This window comes from Peromyscus eremicus, chromosome 1, assembly GCF_949786415.1.
Source record: "Peromyscus eremicus chromosome 1, PerEre_H2_v1, whole genome shotgun sequence".
NCBI classification, from domain to species: domain Eukaryota; kingdom Metazoa; phylum Chordata; class Mammalia; order Rodentia; family Cricetidae; genus Peromyscus; species Peromyscus eremicus.
The window spans coordinates 163996490-164013146 of record NC_081416.1 but is presented as its reverse complement, the minus strand read 5'-3'; the positions used below and the strand labels follow the sequence as shown (position 1 = coordinate 164013146).

Here is a 16657-nt window from a genome sequence, read left to right as displayed (position 1 = left end):
TTCCCTGTTCCTTCCCCTCTTCCCTGGTCCTCTGTCTTCTGTCTTTGTCTCTTATCTCCTGCCCTCTGTCCCCATGGGGCAAATAAATCTCCTTTGTGCTGAGAACTTGGTCTTGGGGGTCCTGAGCCGTGCTGATCTCTTACACCAGGCCTGCCTGGAACTCCCAAAGATCCTCCTGCCTCCGCCTCCCCAGTGCTGGCGTGTGGCATGGTGTGTGGCGTGGCAAGCTCCTAACATGATTCTTAGAGGACCATCCATCATTATACTGAGACCAGAGAAAGGCAGGGCGGTCAGAGGGTCCCTGCTTCTGCCCTGTGAGGTCTCGGCTTCATCTGGGGAGACATCCCTGATCTGAGCTATGTGTGTCTCTCCACTCCTCAGGCTGACCCCCGGGCTGTATGACCTGAGTCCTTAGGCTGACTCCCGGGCTGTATGACCTGAGTCCTCAGGCTGACCCCCGGGCTGTATGACCTGAGTCCTCAGGCTGACCCCCGGACTGTATGACTTGACTCCTCAGGCTGACCCCCGGGCTGTATGACCTGAGTCCTTAGGCTGACTCCCGGGCTGTATGACCTGAGTCCTCAGGCTGACCCCCGGGCTGTATGACCTGAGTCCTCAGGCTGACCCCCGGACTGTATGACTTGACTCCTCAGGCTGACCCCCGGGCTGTATGACTTGGGACGCACGGTCCTCTGCCTTGACTTCATGGTCTTCACACTGCGGCTGCTGCACATCTTCACAGTGAACAAGCAGCTGGGACCCAAGATTGTCATCGTGAGCAAGATGGTGAGGTTGAGGAGGAGGCTTGGCCAGGAGTGAGAGAATGGGACCCAGAGTGAAGGGGTGGAGCCTGGAGTGAGGGCAGAGGCTGGCCTCTGAGGATGCTGAGTGTCTGAGACAAGAAGGGGAGCCAGGGAGGAGAGGACAGCGTTAGACTCAACCCACCTTCCTCTGCTTCCAGATGAAGGACGTCTTCTTCTTCCTCTTCTTCCTCTGCGTATGGCTTGTGGCTTATGGGGTGGCCACAGAGGGGATCCTGAGGCCCCAGGACCGCAGCCTACCGAGTATCCTGCGTCGTGTCTTCTACCGTCCCTATCTGCAGATCTTTGGGCAAATTCCCCAGGAGGAAATGGACGGTAGGGAAAGGCTCTCCAGCGGAGTCTGCCTCTCTCGGTCTGTGCCCTCTCTCTCTGACTGTGTCTCTGTCTCCCAGTCTCGCTCCCTCCGTCTGCTCATACTTGCTATCCCCCTGCAGTGGCCCTCATGATTCCAAGTAACTGCTCTGAGGAGCACGGCTCCTGGGCTTACCCGGAGGGGCACGACTCGGGCTTCTGTGTGTCCCAGTATGCCAACTGGCTGGTGGTGTTGCTCCTCATCGTCTTCCTGCTGGTGGCCAACATCCTGCTACTCAATCTGCTCATCGCCATGTTCAGGTGTGCCCGGCCTTGCCACCCCAGCTTCCCCTAGCCTGAGCCTGTTCAGTGTATCCCATGTCCGGCCTTTCACCCAGTGCTGGCCAGACCCCGTGCCTCACTTGGCCTTTTTGCTGCTGTTCACCTTGTAGCCCAGTCTGGTCTTCGAATTTAGGATAATCCTGCCTCTGCCCCTCAAGTGTTGGGATCACATGCATGGGCCACCATGCGCTAAATGCTTTGAATCTTGATGCAGTCCACTTGATTGAATTATTCCTTTGCTGCTTGTAGTTTATTTATGTGCATGAATATTTTGCCTGCGTGTATGTGTGGGCCGTGCCTGCAGAGGTCAGAAGAGGGCACTGGATCCTCTGAAACTGGAGTTACAGGCAGTCGTGAGCCACCATGTAGATGCTGAGAACTAAATCTGGGTCCTCTGAAGAGCAGCCAGTGCTCTTAACCTTAGCTGAGTCATCTCTCCGGCCTGAGTTTTGTTTTTTGTGGCTTATACTCTTGCTGTCCCACATGAGGGTCTGTTGGAAGTCCGGAGTCTGGAGACGTTCTTCCGATCTCCTGCTGAGAGTTTGTTTGGCTTTAGCTCGGGTTTGTAGATCCCTGGCCCATTCAGAACTGCTTCTGTTTGCAGTGTGAGGACAGGCCCAACTTATGCTTTGTATCCGTTCAGAGAGTTCACTAAAGACTCTGGGGTAAGGTCTTGTGAGGAGCAGCTGAGCTCAGGTGGGGTGGCGAGACAAGCCTGCTGGCCCAGCACTTGAAGCTGGAAGCAGGAGGGTCAGGAGCGTGGACTAAGTGCAATCCTATATCAAACAAGGGCTGGAGAGATGGCCCAGTGGTTAAGATCACAGGCGCCCCCTACAGAGGACCCGTGTTCTAGTCCCAGCATTCACATGGCATCTCATGGTGGCCTGTAATTCCAGTTCCAGGGAATCTGACACCCCCTTCTGGCCTTTGCGAGCAGTGCACTAACATGCAGGCAAAACACCTCTACACATAAAAACAAATAAACCTTAAAAAAAAAAAAAAAAAAGCCAGGCGGTGGTGGCACACGCCTTTAATCCCAGCACTCAGGAGGCAGAGGCAGGCTGATCTCTGAGTTCAAGGCCAGCCTGGTCTACAGAGCAAGTTCCAGGACAGCAAGGGCTACACACACACACACACACACACACACACACACACACGAATAAAAAATAAAAAATATAAAAATCAAACCCCCAAACCATATCAAGTAGGTACTGCATTATTTTGAAAACAACGCAGCCAGGAAGGCAGGTGGAGCTGAGGACAGTCCAGTCCTCAGAGCACTTGCCTTCAAGCACAGGGGCCTGAGCTTGATCCCCAGAACACATGGAAAATTTTCAAGCATGATGTTGGATTATTGTAATCCTGGTACTGGGAAGACAGAGACAGGAGGATCTCTGAGGATCTGGTCAGACAGGCTAGTCTAGCCAGTGAGCTCCCGGCCAGTGAGAGACCTTGCTTCCAAGGCACACGGCCTCCTGAGGATGACATCAGGGCTATCCTTTGGGCCTCACGTGCACACACACATGCACCTGTACATATACAAACACGTTCCCACACATGCGTTAAGTAAGTAAACCCTTGTGCTGGATAGATGGCTCAGTCATGAGGACCAGAGACCCCAGCACCCACATAGGACCAATGTCTGGAGCTCAGGTTCCACGGGATCTACACCCTTTTCTGGTCTCCACAGGCACTTGCAGACAAAACTTTATTTTTATTTTTATTTTTATTTTTTTGGTTTTTCGAGACAGGGTTTCTCTGTGTAGCTTTGCGCCTCTCCTGGAACTCACTTGGTAGCCCAGGCTGGCCTCGAACTCACAGAGATCCGCCTGGCTCTGCCTCCCGAGTGCTGGGATTAAAGGCGTGGGCCACCACCGCCCGGCTCAAAACTTTATTTTAATCGTATGAGTGTTTGCTAGCATGTGTATATGCACACCACCTGAGTGTAGTGCTGGCGAAGACCACAAGAGGGTGCTGGATACAATGTGAGCCACCTCATGAGTGCAGGGAACTGAACCTGGGTCCTCAGCAGGAGCCAGGTGCTCTTAACTGCTAGGCCATTTCTGCAGTCCCTGATTACTTTATCTTGACTTATAACCCAATCCTATGATCAAGGTCCTTTTTTTGGCCTCCAGTGACCCTTGACCTCTGGCCTCCACAGCTACACCTTCAGCAAAGTACAAGACAACAGCGACCTCTACTGGAAAGCACAACGCTACAGCCTCATCCGGGAATTCCACTCTCGGCCTGCGCTGGCCCCGCCCCTTATCATCATCTCTCACGTGCGCCTCCTCATCAGGTGGCTGCGCAAGTGTCATAGGACTAACTTGCCCGCCTCCCCAGCCTTCGAGCACTTCCGTGAGAATGGAGCTTGGTCTGCAAGGGGGCGGGGCTCGGGGGGAGGGGAAAGAAGACAAATGGGCGGGGGTCAGGTAGGGGGTGGGGTCTGAAGAATTTGGTGGCTTTGGGGAGGGGGGGGGGCTCAGGTAGGCCCGCCCTTGACTCCTGGTCTTGGCTCTGCAGGTGTCTATCTCACAAAGGAAGCAGAACGGAAGCTGCTGACCTGGGAGTCTGTACACAAAGAGAACTTCTTGTTGGCACAAGCTCGCGACAAGCGGGACAGTGACTCGGAGCGCCTGAAACGCACATCCCAGAAGTGAGGCAGGGGCCTGCGATGGGCAGGATTCCCGGGTGGGAAGCTGTGACTTCAGCGGGAGGATGCGGGGATGGGCTTGCATCCTACTGGAGGCTTCAGGAGGCGTGGCTTCTGCAGGTCGGCTGGACCGGGGCTCTGAGGGTCTCTCTTTTTAGGGTGGACACCGCACTGAAGCAGCTGGGACAGATTAGAGAGTACGAGCGACGTCTGAAGGGGCTGGAGAAAGAGGTGAGGACTTGGGCGTGGCAGAGGGGACTGCCAGGGATGGGTCTATCCTGCCTTGACATACCCCTTTCTTCCTAGGTCCAACAGTGTACTCGCGTCCTGAGTTGGGTGGCTGAGGCCCTTAGCAGCTCTGCCTTGCTGCCTCCAGGGGGGCCGCCCCCTCCAAGCCCACCTGGGTCCAAAGGTCTGTGTGGTCTTCAGCTTCTGCAAGGCTTCCCTCTGTGCATCCGTTGTCCCTGGGTCCTTTGCTTGCTCTTCTGAAGACCCTGTTGACTGCTTGTGTGTGGATGTGTGTAGCTGGTATGAGTGCATGCATGTGGAGGCCTGGGTTGGATGTCTGACGTCTTCCTCTCTATTCTTTGAGATAAGATCTCTCCCTGGGCCCAGGTTCTCCCGTGGGCTAGGCCAGCAGGGGCCAGCTGGCCAGTTAGCTCTGGGAAATCGGTCTGTACCTGCCCCACTTCCCTGGCTTTTCAAGTTGGTGCTGGTTCACCCTAGCGTGTGTGAGTTTTTGCATGAGGGCTGTGTTCTAATTTCATAGCTCTTGGTGTGATAAAGCACTCTGACCTATAGCAACTTAGGAGATGGATTCATTTGGTTTCCACTTCCAGGTTAGAGTCCATCAGTGAGGGGGCGGGGCGAGAAACGGAAGGTAGACCATGCAACATTACCTCTAACCAGAGAACTCACTCACAGCCAGAGAAATGCACCAGAAACCGCGAAGCCACACTGTTTGCAGGATTACAAAGGCTTTGGCGTACTAGGAAATAGCACCGCCCACAGTGGGCTGGACCCTCCTACACCGATTATCAAGACAGTCCCCACAGACATCCCACAGGCCAGTTTGATCTAAGCAGCCCTCAGTTGAGGCTCTCAATGGCTCTACTGTACAAGCAGACAGTGGAAGCTAACCACGGAAGACTCTGAACTCAGTCTCATGCGCGCACGACTGGCACATTGCCAACTGGATATCCCCGGGCTCTCGCGCGGTGTCTTTTGCTTCCCTCCCATTTCCCCGCCCGTCACCTGCTGTCTTCTCTGTCTTTTCTAGACTGAGTGTTCCTGGTGGATGTCTAGGTATCTGCATCCAGAGGGTTCATTCCGAGAGCCGGGCCCAGCCTGCCTTAACCTACACAGCGGGCGGCCTTATCCTCACCGTGGCCCCCAACCTCACAATGTCGCCGTAGGCCTGGCTCCTCCCAGAGGCAGCCCCGCCTTGGGTGGATCAAACTCTGAGCTGGCAACACTGGACCCTGCCACACGCAGAGGAGGCCAGAGGGTCCTGGGGTTACAGGGACCACAGACCCCATTTACAGCTTCCCCACAATGGGGAAAATAAAGCCATTTGACAGGAATCATAGTGCATGCCTGACTTGTGCCGGACAGGTGGGTCAAGACTTTGGGGTTGGTGGCTGAGGTAGGCTGGGGATTGAGGGTCCTTAAGGGTTTTTTTGTTTTTGTCTTTTTTGTTTTTTGCTCTGTCTCACTTGCTTGGGGTCAGTCCCTCCTCCAGACCACTGCACCTGCCCATGCAGCCCCATCACCTCTGCTGTACAGACCTCTGCTGTACAGACCTCTGCTGTACAGACCTCTGCTGTACAGACCTCTGCTGTACAGACCTCTGCTGTACAGACCTCTGCTGTACAGACCTCTGCTGTACAGACCTCTGCTGTACAGACCTCTGCTGTACAGACCTCTGCTGTACAGACCTCTGCTGTACAGACCTCTGCTGTACAGACCTCGTTTGGGTGGCTCTCTTCAGGAGACAGGAACAGTTGGAATTCTGCTGCTTTCTATTTTCCTGTGGGAACATAACCGGGTGGCAATAAGAGACTCAGTCCTGGAGCGGGGTGGGCGCCACACTCCTCTGCTCTGGAACATGCAAACAGATGGTGCAGATTTGAGTAGATAAATGCATATGTGTCTTTAAAAAGTCTAATTAGTGGAAAATTGCAGGCCACACTCACACGGGGGGGGGGGTGTGAAGCAAATCTACATCGTTATACATTGCAATTTAACTAAATAACCCATAACAAACTAAGCTGGTAATGACAAGGCTGGACAGACAGCAATTATTAGTTAAATAGTGAGAAAGCCACGAGCAGCCAACACATCCAAAAATTAAAACCAAAACATCCTCCAAATTGGAGGGGTTCCAGCTATCTGCCTGTCATGTTGGAACATGGCCAAGTGTGCAGCAAACACTCTCCCAGGAAGTGCTGAGTTCATTCCGCCAACCCAAATAATAACCACGGTGGAGGCAAGAAGGGGCCAGTGCCAGCACTAGCTGATACACATCACCTTCTGGCATCGTGTGGACTGGTTTGTAGGTACCAGCTCTTCCCGATGTGCTGGCACTTTCTTTGGCACTAGGAATTTAGATTTTTTAAAAATTCCACTTATTGTTTATTTACTCTGTGTGTGTGTGTGTGTGTGTGTGTGTGTGTGTGTGTGTGTGTGTGTGTGTGTGAGAGAGAGAGAGAGAGAGAGAGAGAGAGAGAGAGAGAGAGAGAGAGAGAACATGCATTCCTGTGTCTATGGGTGGACACGCGCATGCCACAGTGTATGGATGAAAGTCAGAGGACAACTTGAGAGAGTAATTTTTTTCCTTCCACCACGTGTCTCCCAGAGATCAAGGTGGCAGCAAGCATCTTCCAGCACTTAGTAATGCCCACTCCCCAGCCCCTCACTGGGGAATTCTAGGCAGGAGTGCTCTCCCACTGAGACACTCCCCTAGTCCCTCTCTGGACTCTAGGGAGTCACGCGAGCTATATCCCCAGACCCTAGCCTTTTTGGATCTAACAAGCAGCATAGCTCACAGGCGGAAATTTCACTCCAGATGGTTAAATTTGAATGGAAGTTCCTTTTGCAAGAATCCATTAGCTGGACATGGTGGTGAACGGCCTTAATCCCAGCACTCCGAAGGCAGAGGCAAATGGGGCTCTGTGAGTTCAAGGCCAGCCTGGTCCACAGAGTGAAGTCCAGGACAGCCAAGGCTGTTATACAGAGAAACCCTGTCTCAAAAAAGAATCCTTTAAACCAAGCTCATCCCTGGAGTATCATTTTTTTTCTGGACCCCGTGGAGCCTTGATGTCCACATCCCTTGGAGTTTTGAAGTCTAGGGAACCAGGGTGCAGTGGGCTGTGAGTAGGAGACCACTGTCTCTGATCCTGGGGTCTTGTGTTCTGCAGCAGCATCTGCACAGTACTAGACTAGCTTGTGAAGAGGCAAAGTCAAACCCCAGACACGGCAGTGTCATAGAGTGTGTGAGTTTAGTGGAGTGTGGTCCTCTGAGATAGGAAGGATGGGGCTGCATCGGTCAGGATTGGTGGAGCCTGATCAAGATCTAGCAGGAAGCTCCCTCAGACAAGTGGAGGGGGTGAGGAGGATCGAGGGCCTGTATCGGTTACAAAAGTACCAGGCGTGGGCCAGGGAGGAGGGGTTTATTTTGGCTCATGATTTCAAGGAATATTGTCCACCGTGGTGGTGGCATGGTTACAGTGCATCTGCGGCGTTAGCCTGTTCACATCGTGGCTTACTAGGAAGCAGAGACACACCAGAAACAGGGCTAGACTATAACCCTCTCGGTTTCATTGACTTCCAGTGACCTACTTCCTGTAGGCAGATTTTCATCACCAAAGGTTCGACAGTCTCACTCCAAACAGCGCCCCCTGTTGGAGAACAAACGTTGAAGCACATGAACACATTTCACACCCAGGACAGAATGGCAATATTAGTGCAGCGTGATCCCACCAAGTACTCCTGGCAAAGTGCTCAGGATACCTTCTTGGGCCAAGTTGGGTACAGAGGCAGACATGATATTGAAGCTGGAGGGCGGAACCTGGTGGTGGGCGGGGCCTGTGGTCTGCAGAGGGACCTAAGGAAAGGGATCCTTCTCCCTGGTGCTGGCGCTGCTTGTTCCGCACGATTTCCGCTGTCCTGGCATGCTAGCCCCATCCATGCTCCTGGCTGGTGGCTGAAGCTATAATTACTGAGTAAAGGTCTGCATTTCCGACTAAGGGAAAACACCCACATCCCACTGCTGAGGCTGGAAGTGTGAAAGGAGAGCCTGTTGAACCTCTGGGCTTTTCATTGCCATGCAAGTGTGGCGTGAGTGACTGTCACAGAGACTTCTCTTTCCTGGATACCAGGGGAGCCTCCTGAACAGGAGCTGCTACATACACACACACACACACACACACACACACACACACGCACACACACACACACCACACACACGCGCACGCACACACACACACACACACACACACACACACACACACACACGCTACTTGAAAAGTCTGGAACCCCACAGGGAGGAAGAGAAGGGCAGCTTTGGTGACAGTGCCTTCAGGGGTCCTCAGAGGCCACTTTCCGTTACCACGGCGCCACCTGCCTGATGCAGCCCCGAGCACATGCAATTGGAGAAAGACCGAGATCAGTCACTCAAGGGATCCTTGCAAGGACAGGCTGGAGCCCAGAGACTTCCAGTTCCCAGTCTCACACCCCATTTCAGGGTTGGTTAGCAGAAAACTGACTACTAAAAGGCCAGGGACGGCTGAATGTAAATTCTGTGTTCAAAGACTCACCCTGTCCGGTGCTCGGACTATTTCAGGGTTTTTATGAGACAAAGTCTTGCTATGTAGCCCAGGCTGGCCTCCAACTCACGATCCTCCTTCAGTCTTCCAAGATCTGGGATTAGGGGCATACACCTTCACCACATCCACAGTTAAATCATCTCGGTTTTGCATGAAAGAGTAGCAACTACTCATCTGTCCCTTTGAATAAAATTTTAGCCACCTCCCCACACCCCACATTGCTAAAAGTAAATAATGGCTGGTCCCTCAATTCACAGAGAACCCTTGAATGACTGGCTGGGTGGGACTGTGGTCAGGGCTGAGGTGTCCGCTAGGTGGCAGCAGCCGCCAGAGTCTCTAGTAAAGGTTTCTCTGACTTGCTAATGTCGGGAACAGTCACCAGAACAGACCCGATCAAAACTCATGTGAGAAGGACCGCCAGCTCCACCTGCCTCTGCCTCTGCCTCTGCCTCATGCAGCTTCGGCCCTTTGGTCAGTACGTGTGGCCATCCCCAGGAATCTTCCTCTCTTCTTGGTTGTGTCTTGCATAATAATCGAGACCAAAAGGGGGTCGGAGCTACACAGACTGTTTTGAAATTTTAAGGTCCTGCTACGGAGCCTCTCTTGGGACTAATGTCCCTTTTATCCACTGAACAACTTGACGAAGAAGTGGGTTCCGTCTGCCAGGGTATCACCAGCCTCTAACCGCAGCACGCGGCTGTTAGTTAGTCGGCACTATAGAACGAATACAGGGCCAGCCCGGGCAACTTGGTGAAGATTGTCTCCACGTTAAAACAACAAGGCTGGGATGTAACTTGGGGTAGAGCCTTTGTCTAGAGTCCCCCGGTGAGAGGCTGGGGGCGGCTCGGGGTTGAGGCCTTGCCTAGTATGAACAAGTGAACTCTGGTCTACTCAGCATTTTCCTTAGACTACCATTAACTCTAGATCAGCAAATGACTGACTGCGGGATAAATCTGACCCACAAGCTAAAATTCATTTATATTTTTAAAAAGTCCTATATACACCTAATGTGACGACTATATGGTAGAAACCCTATGACCTGCAAAACTCAAAATATTATCCGACCCTTTAGGCAATCCGTCTTAGGCGGCGCTGCTTGCTGAGGGCACTCACGGCTTGGTAAGCACAGGCTCACAGTCTCCAACAGGAAGGGTGGAGTGACTGTCTCTCTGGGTCAGACGTGTATGCAGAGAGGCAGCTCCCGGTGTGTGCAGAATGGACAGGTAATGTGATGACATCTACGCCGAGCACAAAGGTCACAGTGGGCGATGGAGTCACTTTGGACCAGATCTACTGTTCCTGGAGCCACTGCAGTAGTCTGAATCTTAACCCATTGGGGATACGGCTGAGGTCAACACTTAGGTCAGCCTCATCCTGCTGCTGGGATGGATCCCGGTCCAGAGGAGCACTAATTAAATACTGTATTAGGGTCTGGAGGGATGACTCAGAGGTGAAGAGTACTGGATGCTCTTCCGGAAGACCCTGGTTCGATTCCCAGCACCCACGAGGCAGTTCACACCCATCTGTGACTCCATTCCCTGAGCATCTGATGCTCTCTTCTGGCCTCCTGAGGCACATGGTACACACATCTGTGCAGACAAAACACTCATGGACGTAACGTTTAGAAAAGATTGTATCCACAGGAAGCAGAGTGAGGAAAACAGAGAGCTTTCTCCCTTGTATTCGGCCCTGGACACCAACCCACAGGATGTGCCACCCGTTTAGGATATGAAAGCCCTGTGCACTTCCCCGGCTGAGACCTTACCCTTAACCGTGGGGGTGGGGTGGGGTGAGGGTGGTCCCGGCCCATGTCAGGCAGTGAAACAGATCATTAGGAAGTGAGAATGAAAACTCATTTCAGATTGACTCCATCAACCTGGATCAAATCTTCAGGGAGTTTGAGGCTAGGCAGTTTATTGTTCGCATATTTAAAACACAGTATAATTTTGGAAAGAGTTTCCAGGTACCAATCATTCCAATTCCAGATGCACAATAAAGTTTAAGGTGTGACTACTTAGAAATTCTTTACAAAGTATATGTGACCATGAGGCTGGGTTCTAGCTGAAAGGCCTAGAATCTAGTGTGGTCTCTGAGATAACATAGAAGTCAGCAGGACATAAAGTACATGTGACATCTCCCCTAAGGATACTCTCTACTAACTGGGAGCTAAAGATAATGGTCTAGAGGCAGGCAGGCAGGCAGAGGTGGCGGGCAGCGGCCGAGACGCAGTTGTAATAAAGACCAGAAACTGAGCTATTACCCACTGAAGAGTTAGTGAAAACAAGCTCTTAATCAAGAGATTGGAACAGGGACGCCTTTAATCCCAACACCCAGGGAAGGAGCCATCTCCGAGGGACGAGACCAGAACGGATCTGAACACCCTGTCTGAGGCCAACCCAGGGCCCAGCTGCCGATCCTGCGAACCCGACAACTTGGAAGTGTTGATGAGATTACCCTACTACGTAATCTGCTCAGCTGAGATCCATTCGGGAGAGGATTCAGAATCCTACAGTCTGCAGTCTGAGGAAACAAGATCAGCTGAGGAGTTGACGAATGAGCAAAATGTGACCTGAGAACACAGAAGAAGGCACCGCCCAGCCACCGAACCAGATCACCAGAATCATAAGTATACACTTCACCGACTGAGAACAGGTAAGCTCCCATCCCCAGACGGACAGATCAGGTCTCTAACCCCTAGGCCCTACCCATCGGAGTCCCAGAGACCAGACAGCTACCTTTCCCTGCTCCCCCACCAAAAAAACTAAAAAACAAAAAAACCAAAAACAAACAAAAAAACTAACCCCTACAAACCTAACAACCACTGAAACCATAAGCACACCCTACACCAACTGGGAACAACTGCTCCCAGAGACAGAACCCACTAACGCTGATTTGAGTAAGCTGCTCCCGAAGAAACAGAGTCCAACAGCACCAATTTAACCAAGAACTCCTAGTGAACCAAGACTAAAAATTAGAACAAGAGAGGCACCTTCAGATACAGACACTGCCTGCACCGAGCAGAGGAAGAGATGAGTAGACGCCAGTGCAAAAATACAGGCAACAACATAAAGACCTATATGAAAACATCAGAACCTAGTGATTCTACACCTGCAAGACCTGAACATACCAAGGCAGAAGAAGCAGAAGAAATCAATCTTAAAAATGACTTTAAGAAGATGATAGAGGCCCTTAAAGAAGAAATAAAAAATTCCCTTAAAGAGGAAATGAAAAACTCCATTAAAGAGGAAATAAAAAATTCCCTTAAAGAGGAAATGAAAAACTCCCTTAAAGCGGAAATAAAAAATTCCCTTAAAGAAATGGAAGAAAAAACAAACAAAAAATTGGGAGAAATCAAAGAAAACCAAGAAAAAGTAATTAAACAGATGAAAGAAACATTCCAAGATCTGAAAAATGAAATTGAGACAATAAAGAAAACACAAGCTGAGGGAATGCTGGAAATAGAAATCCTGACTAAATGAACAGGAACTACAGAAGCAAGTATAACCAACCGAATGCAAAAGATGAAACAGAGAATCTCTGATGTTGAAGACACAATAGAGAAAATAGATTCGTCAGTCAAAGAAAACACCAAAGACAAAAAAGTCATAACACAAAATGTCCAAGAAATTTGGGACACCATGAAAAAACCAAACCTAAGAATAATAGGGATAGAAGAAGGAGAAGAATACCAACTCAAAGGTACAGAAAATATATTCAACAAAATCATAGAAGAAAACTTTCCTAACCTAAAGAAAGAAATATCTATGAAGATACAAGAAGCTTACAGAACACCAAATAGGCTGGATCCAAAAAAAAAAAAAAGTCCCCTCACCACATAATAATCAAAACACTAAACATACAGAACAAAGAAAAAATATTAAGAGCCGCAAAGGAAAAAGACCAAGTAACATATAAAGGCAAACCCATCAGAATAACAACAGACTTCTCAATAGAGACTATGAAAGCTAGAAGGTCCTGGACAAATGTTATGCAGACACTAAAAGCCCATGGATGCCAACCCAGACTATTATACCCAGCAAAACTCTCAATCATCATAGACAGAGTAAACAAAATATTCCATGATAAAACCAGATTTAACCAATACCTGTCCACAAACCCAGCCCTACAGAAAGAACTAGAAGGAAAAATCCAACCCAAAGAAGCTAAACACGCCCATGAAAACTCAGGCAATAGATAATCCCACACCAACAAACACCAAAGAAGGACAACACAACTCGATCACAAAAAATAACAGGAATTAACAATCACTGGTCATTAAAAGGCTGGGAAAAGGCTTTCCAAGCAAACGAACTTATGAAGCAAGCTGGTGTAACTATCCTAACATCTAATAAAATGGACTTCAAACTTAAATCAATCAAAAGAGATCAGGAAGGACATTACATACTTATCACAGGGAAAATCCACCAGATGGAGTCTCAGTTGTGAACATTTATGCCCCAAATACAAAGGCACCTACATTTGTAAAAGAAACATTACTAAAGCTTAAATCTCACATCAAACCCCATACACTAGTAGTGTGAGATTTCAACACACCACTCTCACCAATGGACAGATCTACCAGACTGAAACGTAACAGAGAAATAAAGGACCTAACAGATGTTATGACTCAAATGGATTTAATAGATATCTACAGAACATTCCACCCTAAAACAAAAGAATATACCTTCTTCTCAGCACCCCATGGAACCTTCTCAAAAATTGACCACATACTCAGTCACAAAGCAAATTTCAACACATATAAAAACATCGGAATAACCTCCTGTATTTTATCGGATCACCATGCCTTAAAGTTAGATTTCAGCAACAACAAAAATTATAGAAAGCCTACAATCTCATGGAAACTGAATAATGCCCAACTGAAACACCAATGGGTCAAGGAAGAAATAAGAAAGAAATTAAAGATTTCCTAGAATTCAATGAAAATGAAAGTAAAACATACCCAGCCTTATGGGACGCTATGAAAGCAGTGCTAAGAAGAAAATTCATAACACTAAATGCCCACATAAAGAAGATGGAGAAATCTCACAGGCTTAACAGCACACCTGAAAGCTCTAGAACAAGAAGAAGCAAACTCACCCAGGAGGAATATGTAGATGTAACCAACCGTCTTATTAAATAAGAAACACAGAACCAATGCAAAGAAAAAAGCCAAGAGATCAAAGCTAAGATCCTTACCCGTCTGCTGCAGCTAGCCTCTTCAGCCAAGAGAGACCTACTTCCTGTGTTTTTGTCTTTATATAGACTTTCTGTTCTGCCTTCTCATTGGTTATAAACCTAACCACATGATCGCCTCGTCACTGCCTGTTTGTACAGACCTCCAGATCTTCTATGATTAGTATTGAGATTAAAGGCGTGTGTCTCCAATGCTGGCTGTATCCTTGACCACACAGAGATCTACCTAGCTCTGCCTACCAAGTGCTGGGATTAAAGGCATGTGCCATGAACGCCCAGCTCTGCAATGGCTTGCTAATAGCTCTGACCCCCAGGCAACTTTATTTATTAACATACAAATAAAATCACATTTCAGTACAAATAAAATATCACCATAGGAATAGACACCAAGAAATAATCAATTTGAGAGCTGAAATCAACAAAATGGAAACAAAGAGAACAATACAAAGAATCAATGAAACAAAGAGTTTGTTCTTTGAAAAAAATCAACAAGACAGACAAACCCCTATCCAAATTAACCAAAGGCAGAGAGAGAGCATCCAAATTAACAAAATCAGAAATGAAAAGGGAGACATAACAACAGACAATGAGGAAATCCAGAATCATCAGGTCATACTTCAAAAATCTATACTCCACAAAATTGGAAAAATCTGAAAGAAATGGACAATTTTCTGGATAGGTACCACACACCAAAGTTAAATCAAGACCAGATAAACTATTTAAATAGACTAATAACTCCTAGGGAAATAGAAACGGTCATTAAAAGTCTCCCAAGCAAAACAAAACAAAACAAAACAACAACAACAACAACAACAAAACAAAAAAACAAAAACAAAAAACCCAGGACCAGATGGTTTCAGCGCAGAATTCTACCAGATTTTCAAAGAAGAGCTAGCTCCAATACTCTTCAAATTGTTCCACATATTAGAAACAGAAGGAACATTACCATGCTCTTTTTATGAGGCTACAGTTACTCTGATAACCAAACCACACAAAGATACAACAAAGAAAATTATAGACCAATCTCCCTCATGAACATTGGTGCAAAAACACTCAATAAAACATTGGCAAACCGATAGAAATTGGAAAGGAAGAAGTCAAGTTTTCACTATTTGCAGATGATATGATAGTGTACATAAGTGACCCCAAAAATTCTACCAGGGAACTCTTACAGCTGATAAACTCCAGTAAAGTGACAGGATACAAGATCAACTCAAAAAACTCCAAGAACACATAAAAAAAAAATTATCCACCATGACCAAGTAGGCTTCATCCCAAGGAATCAAAGATGGTTCAACATATAAAAATCTGTCAATGTAATCCACCATATAAACAAACTGAAAGAAAAAAAAATATGATTATCTCAGATGCTGAAAAAGCCTTTGACAAAATCCAACACCCCTTCATGATAAAGGTCTTAGAGAGATCAGGAATACAAGGAACATACCTAAACATAATAAAGGTTTAGGTATAATAAAGGTTTACAGCAAGCCAAAAGCCACCATCAAATTAAACGGAGAGAAACTCAAAGCGATTCCACTAAAATCAGGAACAAGACAAAGCTGTCCACTCTCCCCATATTTATTCAATATAGTACTTGAAGTTTTAGCTAGAGCAATAAGACAACAAAAGGAGATCAAAGGGATACAAATTGGAAAGGAAGAAGTCAAACTTTCACTATTTGCAGATGATATGATAGTATACATAAGTGACCCCAAAAATTCTACCAGGGAACTCCTACAGCTGATAAACTCCAGTAAAGTGGCAGGATACAAGATCAACTCAAAAAACTCAGTAGCCCTCCTGTATACAAATGATAAATGGGCTGAGAAAGAAATCAGAGAAACGTCACCCTTTACAATAGCCACAAATGATATAAAATACCTTGAGGTAACACTAACTTAACAAGTGAAGGACCTGTATGATAAGAACTTTAAGTCTCTGAAGAAAGAAATTGAAGAAGATATTAGAAAATGGAAAGATCTCCCTTTCTCATGGATAGGTAGAATTAACATAGTAAAAATGGCAATCTTACCAAAAGCAATCTACAGATTCAATGCAATCCCCATCAAAATCCCAACACAATTCTTCACAGACTTGGAAAGAACAATACTCAACTTCATATGGAAAAACAAAAAACCCAGGATAGCTAAAAGAATCCTGTATGATAAAGCAACCTCTGGAGGTATCACCATCCCTGACCTCAAGCTCTACTATAGAGCTACAGTAATAAAAACAGCTTGGTACTGGCATAAAAACCGACACACGGACCAATGGATTTGAATTGAAGACCCTGACATTAATCTACACACCTATGAACACCTGAGTTGACAAAGAATCCAAAAACTATACAATGGAAAAAAGAATCTTCAACAAATGGTGCTGGCATAACTGGATGTCAACATGTAGAAGACTGCAAGTAGATCCATATCTGTCACCATGCACAAAACTCAAGTCCAAGTGGATCAAAGACCTCAACATAAATCCAGTTACACTGAACTTGATAGAAGAGAAAGTAGGAAGCAGTCTTG

General features: G+C 47.7%; 1 protein-coding gene across 2 annotated transcripts in view; it reads left to right on the top strand.

Moving 5' to 3' along the window:
- The window catches only part of Trpm4 (transient receptor potential cation channel subfamily M member 4), a 29022-nt gene extending 23332 nt beyond the window's left edge, over positions 1–5690 (top strand). For both annotated transcript variants that reach the window (XM_059278987.1, XM_059278996.1), the window contains 8 exons: positions 654–786; positions 962–1136; positions 1256–1433; positions 3616–3812; positions 3978–4110; positions 4266–4338; positions 4414–4519; positions 5387–5690. In XM_059278987.1, the coding sequence (XP_059134970.1) occupies positions 654–786; positions 962–1136; positions 1256–1433; positions 3616–3812; positions 3978–4110; positions 4266–4338; positions 4414–4519; positions 5387–5391 (1000 nt within the window). In that variant the 3' untranslated portion in view covers positions 5392–5690. The remainder of the gene's footprint in view (positions 1–653; positions 787–961; positions 1137–1255; positions 1434–3615; positions 3813–3977; positions 4111–4265; positions 4339–4413; positions 4520–5386) is intronic.
- The last annotated feature ends 10967 nt before the right edge of the window (positions 5691–16657 follow it).